Raw genomic sequence first — 14,771 nt, 5'->3', positions numbered from 1 at the left:
AATCTCTCAAAGATGGGTATTCTGTGTATATTTGACTGTTTAAGCGCAATATAGCCACAAAAATAACTAAATTTGGCACTCACAAGCCGTTTAAGAGGCGGCTTTATGTGTGCACCTTTTTGGCTGTGAAAAGGTTTATGGCAAGTCAAAAGGTCCAAAAATAAGACTAATGACTTGTTGCAGGAAGTCACTATACTATTGCCAGTTTCCCACTGATAGACCGGTGGATCCGTATACTCACTCTCCTCACTCAGCGGGAGACTGACTTTCCTCACAAAATGAGGACTAATGACTTGTCGCGGGAAGTCACTATACTATTGCCAGTAGCTACTGAGTTTCCCACTGATAGGCCGGTGGTGGATTTGTATATTCACTCTCCTCGCTCAGCAGACGACTGCCTTTCCTCACGCACATTGACAGAATATAATAATTAAATCTCTGCCTTTTTCACAGAGTGCGATGACGCAATAACTAACATGTGATCGTGATCTCTGTGATCGATTGCTCCTGTCTGCCTTGCTGCTGGTTTGCGTCTATATGCTCCGTATAGCTTTCTGTTTTGAATCTCTATTTACTATCATTCCTTTTTGTTTATATTGCTAAATATAACTTACTCATCAACATATATTAGATAGTCTAATATTTCCTATCACATTAATCTGACGTCACTAGCTTTTATCTAAATCGCTATCGCTAGCACAACACGCTAGTATCTCGCTAGCCTGTTAACCTGCCATCCATGCTTGACTTTTATTTATTTTTTATTCATGTGATAAATGCAGGGAGATAATCAGGCTGATGGAGAAGATTTCAGAACTAGAGACACGCATCCAAACTTTTATTGAGGATAGTAAGAATGCAAGGGCTTTAGATACTGCTTTGGATGCGACTAGCTTAGTAAACTCTGCTATAAACACGAGGTTCGTTTAAAAGGAAAAGGGGGAGGTATTGCTGTAATGTATAGCAATATCTTCAGTATTACTCAGAAGTAGGGCTGGGTACCGAGTTCGATACTTTTTAGGTACCGACCGAATTGCCTCGATACTATCGAGTATCGAAAAATGACTCGTTGTTCGGTACCAGATTTCGATACCTAAGGGGTTAACTCATATGAAATGCACAATGACACACTTAAATTCGCTCACGCACATACACGCAAACTCTACACACACGAGACACGCGGAACTCCGCGCAAACTGTCCACGCACATGAGCCGCGAGCACACACACAAACTCGCGCACATACTCAATGAGACGCGAGCACACACACAAACTCTCCACGCACATACTCATATGAGACGCGAACACACACACGCACACACACAATACCCTAAAGATGTGGAAAAGTCGATCAAAAGTGTGGCTACATTTCTCCAGGCTTGATGCCAACAGCGCGCGATGCAGTATTTGCGGTAAAATAATTGCTGCAAAGACCGGTACCACGACAGATATGATGAAGACCTTGACAGTGCACGGAGTAAACATAAGAGCAGAAAGTTGCTCCGTCTTCGACTGGTAAATGAAGAGATAAGTTACCTTGTTGATCACTCTGACAGTGTTTATATTGCAATAATGACCTACTAAATGTACACTGCCGTTCAAAAATGTGTTGGTTAGTCAGAATTTTTTTTCAGTAAGGATGCATTACAGTGATCAAAAATTACCTTAAACATGTGCAATGTTACAAAATATTTCAGTTTCAAATAAATGCTGTTCTTTGTCAAAGAATCATGAAAAAATGTATCATAGTTTCCAAAATATTAAGCAGCAAACTTTTCATATTTCTGCAGGATCCTGTGACACTGAAGTAATGATTTTGAAAATTCCGCTTTGACATTACAGGAATAAATTACATTCTGAAATATATTCAAATAAGATTTTAAATTGTAATACTATTTCACAATGTTACAAGTTTTACTGTATTTTTGATCAAACAAATTTAGCTTTGGTGAGCATGAGCTCTTTATAAAAAAAAAATTCCTTTGTGCACTGGCTAAGGAGCATGAGTCAAACTGAAAAAATAAAACCAAAGTTTTTATGAGGTAATGTGTTATGTAATCTTGTTAAAATGGATTTCATAAAATTGGTATCGAAAAAAGCATCGTTCAGGAACCGGTATCGAAATCAAGGTATCGGTATTGATATTGGTATCGAAATTTTTTGAACGATACCAAGCCCTACTCAAAAGCAAGCATTTACAGACATTCTAAACTCTATTGGAGTTAGACAACATGTGTCAGTACCTACTCATTGTCGTAATCATACTTTAGATCTAATATTGTCACATGGATTCATTGTTGATGCCGTTGAAATTCTGCAGCAGAGCGATGACATCTCAGATCATTATTTAATCTCATGTATACTTAATTTAGCCAAGGATGCAAAACCGACTGTGTCATAAATATGGTAGAACTATCACTTCTGCCACTAAAGATTGCTTTATAAATAATCTTCCTGATCAGTTTCATCTGGTCAGCATCCCAGATAGCCTAGAAGAACTCGATGTTGTAACAGATATGATGACTCTCTCTTTTCCAGCACTTTAGACACAGTTGCTCCATTGCGCTTAAAGAAGATTAAAGGAAATAGTCCAACACTGTGGTACAACGAGCACACTCGGGGGCCCTTAAGAGAGCAGCCAGAAAAATGGAGCGTAGCTGGAAGAAAACAAAATTAGAAGCTTTTCGCATTTCGTGGAAAGAGAGCACGATTGCATACAGAAAGGCCTTAAAAACTGCTAGATCTGCTTATTTTTCAACACTTTTAGAAGAAAACAAACACAACCCTAGGTATTTATTCGAAACAGTGACTAAATTAACAAAAAATAAAGCTTCAACACCGGACGTTTCCAAACAGCACAGCAGTAATGACTTTATGAACTTCTTTACTTACAAGATTGATAATATTAGAGAGAAAATTATAACTATGCAACCGTCTACTACAGTATTGCATCACACAGTGCATTGTAGTCTCCCTGAGGAAAAATTTCATTCATTCATTGCTATAGGAGAGGAAGAATTTTCTAAACTAGTTAAATCATCTAAATCAACAACATGTATGTTAGATCCTATACCGACTAAGCTATTGAAAGAGATGCTTCCAGAGGTCATAGATCCTCTTCTCTTAATATCATTAATTCATCTTTGTCATTAGGATACGTAAAGCTTAAAACTTTTAAGCTGGCTATGATCAAACCGCTTGTTTAAAAAAAACGCGCAAATGAAGAGATGTCTTATCGATCAGTTCAGTATGGAGTACCACAAGGCTCCGTACTAGAACCATTGCTGTTCACTCTGTACATGCTACCCTTGGGAGATATCATTAGAAAGCATTAGTTTTCACTGTTATGCTGATGATACTCAGCTCTATATTTCTTCACGCCCTGACGAAACGTACCAATTCAAGGAATGCATAGCTGATATAAAAAACTGGATGACTAGTAATTTCCTACTACTTAACTCTGAAAAAACAGAGATTCAAATTTTTGGACAAAAAAAAAAAAAAAAAAAACTTCCTCACGTAATAATCTAGAATACTGTCTAACACTTGATGGCTGCTCTGTCAAACCTTCGTCGTCGGTTAGGAACCTGGGTGTGCTCTTTGATACCAATCTTTCATTTGAAAGTTACGTTTCTAGTATCTGTAAAACCGCATTCTTCCATCTTAAAAATATATCTAAATTATGTCATATGCTCTCAGTGACAAATGCGGAATATGCTCTTATGGGTGGTTGCCCTGCACGCTTAATAAACAAACTACAGCTGGTCCAAAACGCAGCAGCTAGAGTTCTTACTAGAACCTGGAAGTAAGACCATATTAGCCCGGTTCTATCAACACTGCATTGGCTCCCTATTAAACATCATATACATTTTTAAATATTGCTGATTACTTACAAAGCACTAAATGGTTTAGCTCCCCAGTACTTGAGCGAGCTCTTAACGCATTATAATCCTTCACGTCTATTGCGATCTCAAAATTCCAGCCAGTTAACAACACCTAGAATATCAAAATCGACTGCTGGCAGTAGATCCTTTTCCTGTTTAGCACCAAAACTCTGGAACAGTCTTCCTAACATTGTCCGGGAAGCAGACACACTCTGTCAGTTCAAATCTAGACTAAAAACACATCTCTTTGACCTAGCATACACATAACACATTATAAACTTCTATAATTCAACGTTAGGCTGCATAGATTAGGTCAGCCGGAACCGGGAACACTCCCCATAAATTCTGATGTACTTGTTAAATCATAAGATGGATGGCGTCTACGCTAATATTAGTCTCTCTGTTTATCCCGAGGTTTACCGCAGTCCGCCGGATCCAGGCCGTATCCAGATCTGATGAAGGACCTGCACCTGGACATGACGACAACACAGTCCTGAAGTGTCAACTAGTCTCTACCCAGTGAAGGTCCCCCTTCTCCTTCCCTTTACCTCTGTACAGATAAAACGATGTCAAAATAGTTCCGGTTCACATGGCTACTCGGAAGCGATAAATAATTCTGCGAATGAGCGGGCCGGAGCACGTTAAGGGTTTTCTGTTAGAACAGTGTTGTGTAAGCGACCCCTAAGTTAATAACTAATGATCTTTGCAACTGAAGTGAATCGATCCAAACTAACTTTAGCTGGACAATAACTTTATTCTAGAGCTGCTATAAAGCCAAAACAATCTCTGTTACTTTAATTTCCTATTATCACTGTAAAGCTGCTTTGAATCAGTCCATATTGTTAAAAGCGCTATATAAATGAATGTGACTTGTGAATGTAAATCCAGCCAGTAGGGGGAGGCAAGTGAAAGTCTTAATGAGTGAGTCATTGGGCCCTATTTTAACAATCTAAGCGCATGGTCTAAAGCGCAGGGCGCAAGTGCACTTGGGGCGTTTCCGAATCCACTTTTGCTAGTTTAACGACGGGAAAAATAGTTGCCGCGTATGGTCTAAAATCTGTCTTTACCTTCTTGAATAAGTCTGCTCTGAACAAACTGCAAATGGTTCAAAATTCTGTTGCTAGACTTCTAACTGGTGCCCCCAGAAGGTCTCATATCACTCCCGTTTTGTTGGCTCTCCATTGGCTCCCTGTAAAATTCAGGATTGATTTTAAGATTTTAGTGCTGACTTTCAGGGCCTTAAACAGTCAGGCCCCACAGTACATCAAGGACCTTTTGAGCCCCTACTCCTCTAGCCGCACTCTTCGGTCCTCTGGCCAGAACCTGCTTATGGTCCCCAAGACTCGTTATAAGACCCGAGGGGACCTGTCTTTTCAGTCTGTTGCCCCCAGACCCTGCCCCTGTCTCTGCGTCTGGCAGACTCTGTTGACTCTTTTAAAAAAGATCTAAAGACTTGTTTATTTAAGAAAGCTTTTGGTTGATGGGTTTTCACTAGTGTCACTTTGATTTTTATTTTGTTTTGTTTTACCTCTCTCTTGTGTACAGCACTTTGTGATTTTATCTGTGAAAAGCGCTTTAGAAATAAACTTTACTTTACTTTACTAAAAGGGTTGTCCCTATTCTCATAATGAGTAATGGGTGTGTTTATGGCGTAACGTGCAAAAAAACAATCAGTGTAATTACACATTCCCAGCCAGTTGCGCTCGCACCATTATATAGTGACTTCCCACGACAATATTTTTGGACCTTTTGGCCCGCCATAGGGAATGAATAAAACTATACGCATACCCGTGCTGAAATTCAGGGGCTTGTAACAGCAACACTATTCAACCTGAGCGAGTGAGAGGAAGTGGCCGTGTGTCATCTCACTGTCAGAAAAGTGCAGCTAGTATCGGTACAGCAAGAAATGAGTTGGAACAGTTTTAGATATTTCAGTATTGATGCATATCGAAAATCTATATTGTTGATAGTGTGTGTGTGTGTGTGTGTGTGTGTGTGTGTGTGTGTGTGTGTGTGTGTGTGTGTGTGTGTGTGTGTGTGTGTGTGTGTAAAAAAAAAAGATTTCTGTGTACATATTACACACTCACATACATCAAAATCTCCAAACATTTTAATAAAGTAGTTGAAATTTGAATTTAAATGACAGATGATTATTTTTGATACTATAGCCAGTTAGCCACCACATTACAAATTACAGTTTCTCCAATTCAAATTCTGTCTTCTCATCCTCATACTGTCTTGTAAATCACCTCTGAAGCTATACTACCAAAAAGGAACTTTCCTCAGAGTGCCAACAGTTCTAAATCCAGGCTTTCAATATGATCCAGCTCCCATACTACACCATAATCTAAAAAATAAGTTTCTCAATCTAAAACAGTATGGATTGTAGATAATGAACTCTGTTGTCTGACTCCCAAACTGTTAAAGGGGTCATGACATGAGAAATCAAATTTGGCCTTTTATGTATTCTGCATATGCCTGCCTCCAGAGCAAGACATTGACGAATAGTTTTGAATCATCACACCATAGGCCCCGCCCACTGGTGTTCAGGTACTTAACGGCCTACACTGGATGTGAGTGTTGCATCAAAAGCAAAAAGAACCCATTATAAAATCAATGAAGCTGTCTACACTGGATCCAGAATACTGATGCACATTCACTTCCACATTCACAAATGGAGGAGTAAATTGAAGTGTAAAGGTACGTTCAAAATTACCTGTTTAAACAGCTTGTTTGCGTCTCAGTACCGACTTCAGAAGGACTTCAGAAGGATACCAGCGTAACGAACAAGTGTATGTTTTATTTTCAATGGCGTCCTGAATAGCGTGAGAGGATTACATGTTTGTTCAGAGAATTTGACTGCAGATTGTTTTGTAAATGAGGCACTGTGTGTAATGGACAGTTCACAAAGAGACTTTTGTTGACAGGTGAAGCAGGCAGCTGTATCCGATCTGACAGCAGCTCCATCACAAACCATAAGTAAACGATTTCAGAATGCTTTGTCTGTAAATGACCGTTTTATATGGATAATGTTTTTAAAAAAAAAAAAAAACGTACTCACGCAATAGCGAGTGGGCGTTGATATGGTTTCCCATGTAATGACGTTAGCCAATCATAACAGTGGCGTTTACTGACCAACCTTAAAGTCCCCCTGAGGTGATAATCAAGCTTTTAAATGTTGTTTGTGTCTATGTGGTGTTTTTAATGTGCTTTAAGACAAACCATGTACAAATGCACCATTGCTGAGTATTTCTCCATAGACACCAAAGACTGTCTCAAAAACGCGGTTTGAAATCGCTGGCGTTTCTGACATCACAAACTACATTGTAACCAATCACGTTAACGTGTGATCGTTAACAAGTGGATCTCTGAGCTGGTGTGAGTGAGTGGAGGCGGGGATAATTTGCACAATTTCATAGAACCGCATATACTAAATGAGGCATGAGTGTTACATTCAAGCTATTTTAAGGCATGAAGAATTTTTTTCAAGGAAAAAACTTTTAAATATGTAATTTTGGTGATCAAAGATGAGTTTGAAGGGATACAATTATTGACTACAGGGGGACTTTAAAGGAGCTGCTCCCTAAAAATGGGTTACTTCAGATAGAGGGTCAGAATGAGGGTTGAAAATAATTGTTTTTCCATATATTTTTTTTTTGTGCAAAAAACTTAACATTATAAGTGAACCTCAAGGAACATCTTAAAATATTTTTTTTTTAAAATCATGTCACAACCCCTTTAAAGTAGGTTTTTAACCTCTGAAACAAACAGAAACGTGTGGTCTCAGCTCAGCATAACCGACATACATCAAAACTGCTAAGGGAAACCAAAATGTAAAGCTGTCAGAACTAGAGTTCGCTCAAACATGCCAACTCTAACCTCTAGATTTACTACAGATAAAATAAAACAGACTTTTTCACACTTTGATCTTTGCATTTCTCAGTGCTTATTTTATTGTAGCACAACTAGAAGTCATTGTGTATAAGAATGAGCAATATCCACAACTTAAAATATGCAGACTTCTCCTTTCCAGACTCTATCCGTCATAGTTTCTGGCTGTTGAATAAAGGCCGGGCAGCTAATTCACAACCTTGCAAGTGCTGCGCTGGGCAAATCCCTATCGTCAGACATCTGAGCCTGGGGGAAATTACAGCTTGCTCTTTCAGTCTCTCAGCTGCTATTAGACAAAGTGAGCATTTGAAGAATACGTCACATTCTGTAGGGCATAAATTGTACAAGGGGCTGTGCAATATAGAACCAATTTCAGCTAAAAAGGCCAGAAATGCCTTGAGTAAGCAACCCATGAGAAATATCTAATCAACCTGGTTAAAATTTATTTTTATTTTTTTTAAATAATCTGTTCCGAAAATGGAAGCTGAACATTTCTGTGGGAGCATTCAAGGTTATTCTTGATTTTCTGTACATACTCTGGTATGTGATGTTCTTTTAACTGTAACGTGCATTGAGTCATGGATCCTTAAAGCTCAAATGAAATAGGCCTGCTGTGTGTGTTTCTCTTTATAGTTTTGAGAGGCCTCGATTTAGTGTTCATTTACAATTCTTTTAGCCTCAGATCACAGCAAGCTGGAAATAAGGGATGTGTGCAACGAATATTTTCATTAACGTTTAAATGGAGACAGTCTGTACAAGTGGAAATTAAAAGTATTAAAAAAAGACAAAAGATAACTGTTCAACATCTATACCCAAAATCAATAAACTGAAAAAAAAAAATGCCTGAGATTATCAAAATACTTTCATAGTCAAGACGTACACATTGAATGAGACGGTTAAACACTTCAGTGTAAAAACCTGTCTCTTATTTGCTAACCACCTGCAATCCAATTTAACCAATCTGTGCTGTATTTAAATTAAGTCACTGTTTCTTTACAGTGCAAACACAGATTACTTCTCATTCAGAAAACTAAACACTATCGTCTGGCACAATTCATGTTGTGTTAATACTACCAACAGAAAATAGATTAAATAAATAGAAATAAAAGGCATTATCAGCAGATATGATACCAACAGACTAGCTTAAACTATTTATGGCCTACTTTTGATAAACTAACACTTTTTTTTTTTTCTTTTTTTTTGCATGACCTTACGTGTTGCATAATGTACAACCAGTAGAATTAGTATAGTACTTGGAAAGCAATTTTGTATTCTGTCTTACTGCTCTGGTAAATATTTTCACTTTAGCTAGTTTATACTTAACATAAAATCTGCCAGTGCAGAAAGACAAAATATGCTTGAATTACAGATAAAATCTCTAAAAACAAGCCTTGATATCTTATGTAGTGATGCTTCTCAAGTAAATGCATCTTGCTTAATTGGCCTTTTAGATATTTTAACTTGGAGAGAAAAAAAAAAAAAACTCATTAAGAATAAGATGTTTTGCCATGAAAGTAAAACACTTCACTTTTTTTTTCTTTTTTTTACATTTTTTTTATAACAAGGCCGGAGGGGGAAAAAAGTTAAAAAAATTAGGGGAAAAAAATCTAATTCATTGGCATTACAGCTTAAGTGTGCAATTTCTTTGCCATTAGTTTCATCAAAACAGAACTGCAAGAATAACATCTGCAATTGGTTAGCCACAATAGCCAGTATATAGTCCTGCCTTTGGCTAAGCCAATTTTACCATGTCAGGCTGGTCGAGACAGTAAAGTCAGAGTGTTTCCATTTTTGAAGAAATCAACCAACAAATGGCTTATTTATAGTTGTCCATTCCTATTAAGCTGGAACAGGAGAGAAAAATGTCATAATACAGCTTTAAGAAGACTGAGTAAAGTTATACTCTATTAAATCTGATTTGCCCTTTAGCTGATGCTTTTGTAGCTTCAAGTAATTACAGGAAGAACAGAGTAACCTGAGGTTAAGCATCTAAAAGTACAATGGCAATACTTTGTAGCTCACTTGTAGTGACCTACATCCATTCAGTTAGCAGCCTAGATCCACAACCAACAGGTTGCACCACCCCACAATAGAGCATATTATGAGTGAGAGACATTTGGCTAAGTTCTCTCCATTTCCTGTGATTTTCTCTGTGAGCGGTGTCCTGCTGTGGCTGATCTGCCCTGAAGGATGATAACCTGAAGCAAGCCTCGTCGAGCACATCAGAGAGCATGACAGTTACTGGATCACCTAGGAGTTTTACTTCACACAATGGAGTATCAGCCATGAAAGCAGAAAGGAAGAGATTCCCTCGAGTTGCATGAGCTCATCAGGAAAAACCAAGCAATCGTGTGTGTTTGATGGGCGCTCCCTCGCTTTCCATCTCTCCCAGAGCGGTATGACGCAGTCAGTGCTAGATTTAATACTGATGCTCCAGAAGACAATGACATCTGGCAACACACCAACAGACCAATCAGCACTTCCAAACAAGTGTGTGTGTTGTATACACAATATAACAGTATTCACGCACACACTGGGTTTCCATGTTTTACGGGGACTTTCCACAAACATTGATTTTTTTTACTGTACAAACAGTATATTCTATCCCCTAACCCTACCCATCACAAAAAAAAAACGTTCTGCATTTTTATATTTTTAATAAAACATTGTGTAGTATGTTTTAAGCGATTTTAATTACGAGGTATCAGGAAATGTCCTCATGAACCACGTTTACGTTGTAATACCGGTGTAATACCCATGTCATTATACAAATTTGTCCTCAAATCACACAAACAAGCACACACACAGAGACACACAAACACACACTAACACACACTATCTAAATGGGGACTTAGAATAAACTTTACTATTTTTATAAAAGCTACGTAAAGTTAACGTAAAAATCTAAAACATGTTTTTCATTTATAGGAAAAATTCTAATAGTTTATTAATGTATTCATTTATATAAATTACAAATCACACACACATACACACAATAACCCGAGTCTGATACTCTCTGCTGTCTGGAGTCCTTGAGAAGTACAATACATGTTGAAAACTTCCCCCAAAATGGTTAAAAATAAATAAATAAAAAAAAATGACAGAACATTAGAACTATAACCATAGAACCACTAGAACCATAACTAGAACAACTGATAGATCGACAGACAGATATAACAATTAGTGAGATATTGTATGCTTTTTTTGTGACAGATTTATATATTAATAATAAAATTCCATTGGATAAAACATTTTCATTGTCAATAGAGGCTGAATAGCAGAGGAAGTGGCCAGTCCCACTGTGGCAGAAACTTAATTTAGGTCCTGTGGGCTAGTGTGAAATACATGCAGCACTGCATGGAGATCTTAAAGAAAAAAAATGACTAGCTGAATCATTGAACACACTTCACTCACTCATTATGAGTTGCATGCGTGAAAAAAAAAGTTAACGCTTAAATGCTTTGATGAATCTGCCTTTAAGTGTGATCACGAGCTGTTCAGAGGCAGAAATCAAGCCGAGCTGTGCATCAAAAGCCCCGACACGCTGATCAGAGACATGCTGTGTGTGTCTCTCTGCATCTCTCCAGCTAGCAAATATAAACACACACACACACACAGAACAGCGGCCCATGCGCATTCACAGTCTCTCCCCGTCCAGATGGCTGCTTTGTGGAGAGTCTTCCGCTCTGCAATTACAGCGATATGAAAGTGGTTTTCTTTTTTCCCCATTATTTCTGATCAGAGAGGGAAACGGAGATGCCAGCGGGTGTATGAGGGTCTGATAGACGCCCACGCGGGCTAGAACACACTGCATTTAAACACTGTGCCAGTGCGAGCGAACGCACAAAGGCCCGTGATCAGAAAGAGATCCCATCTGGAGAGAGGCTGCTTTATATTCATTGGGCTACAGTGATGGAGAAGTCTTCAGGGGAGGGTAATCAGATGCCTCTGGGAGAAGGTAAGTGACAGACACACGATGAACCGTGCTCTGTCTGTCCATTTCGCTTTAACTCTGGCCTGATAATATTCTGTCTCTCCTGATGGTGTCAGAAAGCTGTCCTCTTAGAAAACTCAGTATGAGCGACAGAAGACAGACAGTAAAGAAGAAAAGAAGATCATGGATTGGAGTTAGGGCCTAACCATTAGTATTCAGGGGTGTAGCAATCCTTATAACTACACTTTCCGAAAGTTTGTCACTGCCACTTTGAAAGACGGATAGAACGTTAGCTAGACAGAACCATAGCTAGACAGACAGACAGAACAATAGCTAGACAGAAAGAATGATAGCTAGACAGAACCATAGACAGACAGACAGAACGATAGCTAGACAGACAGAACGATAGCTAGACAGAACCACAGCTAGACAGACAGACAGAACCATAGCTAGACAGAACCATAGCTAGACAGACAAAACGATAGCTAGACAGAACCATAGCTAGACAGAACCATAGCTAGACAGAACCATAGCTAGACAGACAGACAGAACGATAGCTAGACAGAATCACAACTAGACAGACAGACAGAACGATAGCTAGACAGAACCATAGCTAGACAGACAGACTGATAGAACAATAGCTAGACAGACAGAACGATAGCTAGACAGAACCATAGCTAGACAGACAGATAGAATGATAGCTAGACAGAACCACAGCTAGACAGAACCATAGCTAGACAGACAGAACGATAGCTAGACAGAACCATAGCTACTGTAGACAGACAGATAGAATGATAGCTAGACAGAACCACAGCTAGACAGACAGACAGACAGAACGATAGCTAGACAGAACCACAACTAGACAGACAGACAGAACGATAGCTAGACAGAACCACAACTAGACAGACAGACAGAACGATAGCTAGACAGAACCATAGCTAGACAGACAGATAAAACGATAGGTAGACAGAACCATAGCTAGCTAAACAGACAGACAGAACCATAGCTAGACAGAACCATAGCTAGAGAGACAGACAGAACGATAGCTAGACAGACAGACAGACAGAACCATAGCTAGATAGACAGACAGACAGAACGATAGCTAGACAGAACCAAAGCTAGACAGACAGATAGACTTGTAGTCAAGACCGCCTAAACCGAGACCAAGACACTACCAAGACCAGAGGGTATCGAGACCAAGACAAGACCAAGACCAAGACCAAGACAGACCAAGTCAAGACCAAGTCGAGACCGGAGGAAAAAAAAAAACAGACTAGTGTTGAAGCTAAGCAATAACTTTCAATTCAAGAACAGCAGCATAGGGTTCAGCCGCAGTTTACATTCAATGCATATTAGATGGTATTACTTCAACTACACAGGCAGAACAATACAGAGACAGACCATGTCATGTGTGTGACTGTGAGCTCACTGTAAATGTTTTTGCAGATTGGGTGAGATCAACTATGTGTAGGAATTGCATGACGGCTGTTACTGCACTATTAGAGGATTGAGACTCCCTTAACTTTTGTGTACTGTTGAGGACTGACATGACTGGTACTGACTGGTTCATCTGACAAAACATCAAACACCTCCAACACCATCTTGCTCCTCCAACAACTGTCTAAAGAATGAGAAATATGTAACCAATTGAAATTATAATTAATGTGTAGATGAAAACGTATAACATCAAATTAAAGATACACAATTATAAACTTGGATTAGGCCTAATGTTTAGTCAGCACAACGGAGATATGCAGATGATATTTAAAAGACCATTTATTTAGTCTAACACCAACAACACAACATACACACACACACACACACACACAGATATCAAAGACACAAATTCATCTAAGCAAATGCCTGCCTATCTCTGCCGATTTCGGAGTCTCAGACTCCAAATGAACCCATTCTGCAACTTTTAAATACTTAATTACATTTTTAAAAACAAAATTATAGGCTTAAGTGCGGGATCCGAAAGTTGGTCGTTTTGTCGCTATGGTTACACACACACACGGTTGGCGGTGCGCTCAAAGTCATCTGTCAGTTGTGTAGTTGTGCAGTTACCCAAAATGAATGACTCCTGAATGAAGTTAAAACCCATCATGTTACTGATATGTGTTTTTTAAACCAAGTGATCAAAGTGCTCGTTGCCGCTGCGATCAGTGGCCGCGGATACAGTGTTTTCTCGTGTGGCTCGAGCACACGCCGCACTGTCAGCACTTGGACGCGCGCTTCAATCCGTTCCGTTGCGGATAATAATGTTGCATTATCGAACGTTGTGTTGTCGTGGATATTGTAGTATTGTATTGCTAAATCCCCCGACCACTATGTTGGTCTGAGACAGCGAGTCCAAACCCATTCTCCCCACTTCAGCCTACCCCTTCCTGCACTGTCTGCACTATCACTATCAAGAAGAGCTACAAATAAGCCAAAACAAAGGAGGGAGAGAAAATGGATACAGGAAGCAAGAGAAGGTTATATTTGTTCTTCTTCGTCATTAACAGCATGCTGTGCGGCTTAACCACAGCTCTAGACCAGTAATCTGTCAGCCGCTGATGTACTGCTGTCACATTCATATGCACACACCTCAGTGAGCCCTTCCAGAAACAGCAGGCATTCAGTAATGACTGCAATGGCCACATTAATCCGGTCAACGCCGGTCAAAGCAGTCAACACTCAGGAACAGGTATAAGATCACACGGGGTTCACGCTCCACTGCCCTTGTCCATCAAGCTATCATTTAACCTGTAGAAAGAAATGACAGACTCACTCGTTTGCTCTTCTTGGAGTATGTGTTCTTCAGCAGACGATCTTTCACCCGCTCCTGGTCTCGCCCCACGCTGCTGGCCAGATTGCCGAAGCCATTTTCATCTATGTCAGGGGTCATGCTCTCCTCGGCCTCCTTCTGTCGTTTAACTACAATATCCTCCCATTTCTTCTTTTCCAGTTTAACCGAAACATTCTTATTCTGAAATGGGGAAAAGAAACAGGAGAAAAAGAGAGCTTATTCACTTGCTCTGCAGATGAGTGGTGTTAAGCTACTGATATCAGTTTGATTAC

General features: G+C 39.3%; 1 protein-coding gene across 21 annotated transcripts in view; it reads right to left on the bottom strand.

Moving 5' to 3' along the window:
* The window catches only part of fbrsl1 (fibrosin-like 1), a 300,204-nt gene that overhangs the window by 222,342 nt on the left and 63,091 nt on the right, over positions 1-14,771 (bottom strand). For all 21 annotated transcript variants that reach the window (XM_084113447.1, XM_084113439.1, XM_084113442.1 and 18 more), the window contains exon 2: positions 14,482-14,679. In XM_084113447.1, coding sequence (XP_083969573.1) covers positions 14,482-14,679 — 198 coding nt within the window. The remainder of the gene's footprint in view (positions 1-14,481; positions 14,680-14,771) is intronic.

This window comes from Abramis brama (assembly GCF_963993115.1).
Source record: "Abramis brama genome assembly, chromosome: 5".
Classification (NCBI taxonomy): Eukaryota; Metazoa; Chordata; class Actinopteri; order Cypriniformes; family Leuciscidae; genus Abramis; species Abramis brama.
This window is presented reverse-complemented; position numbering and strand designations above follow the sequence as displayed.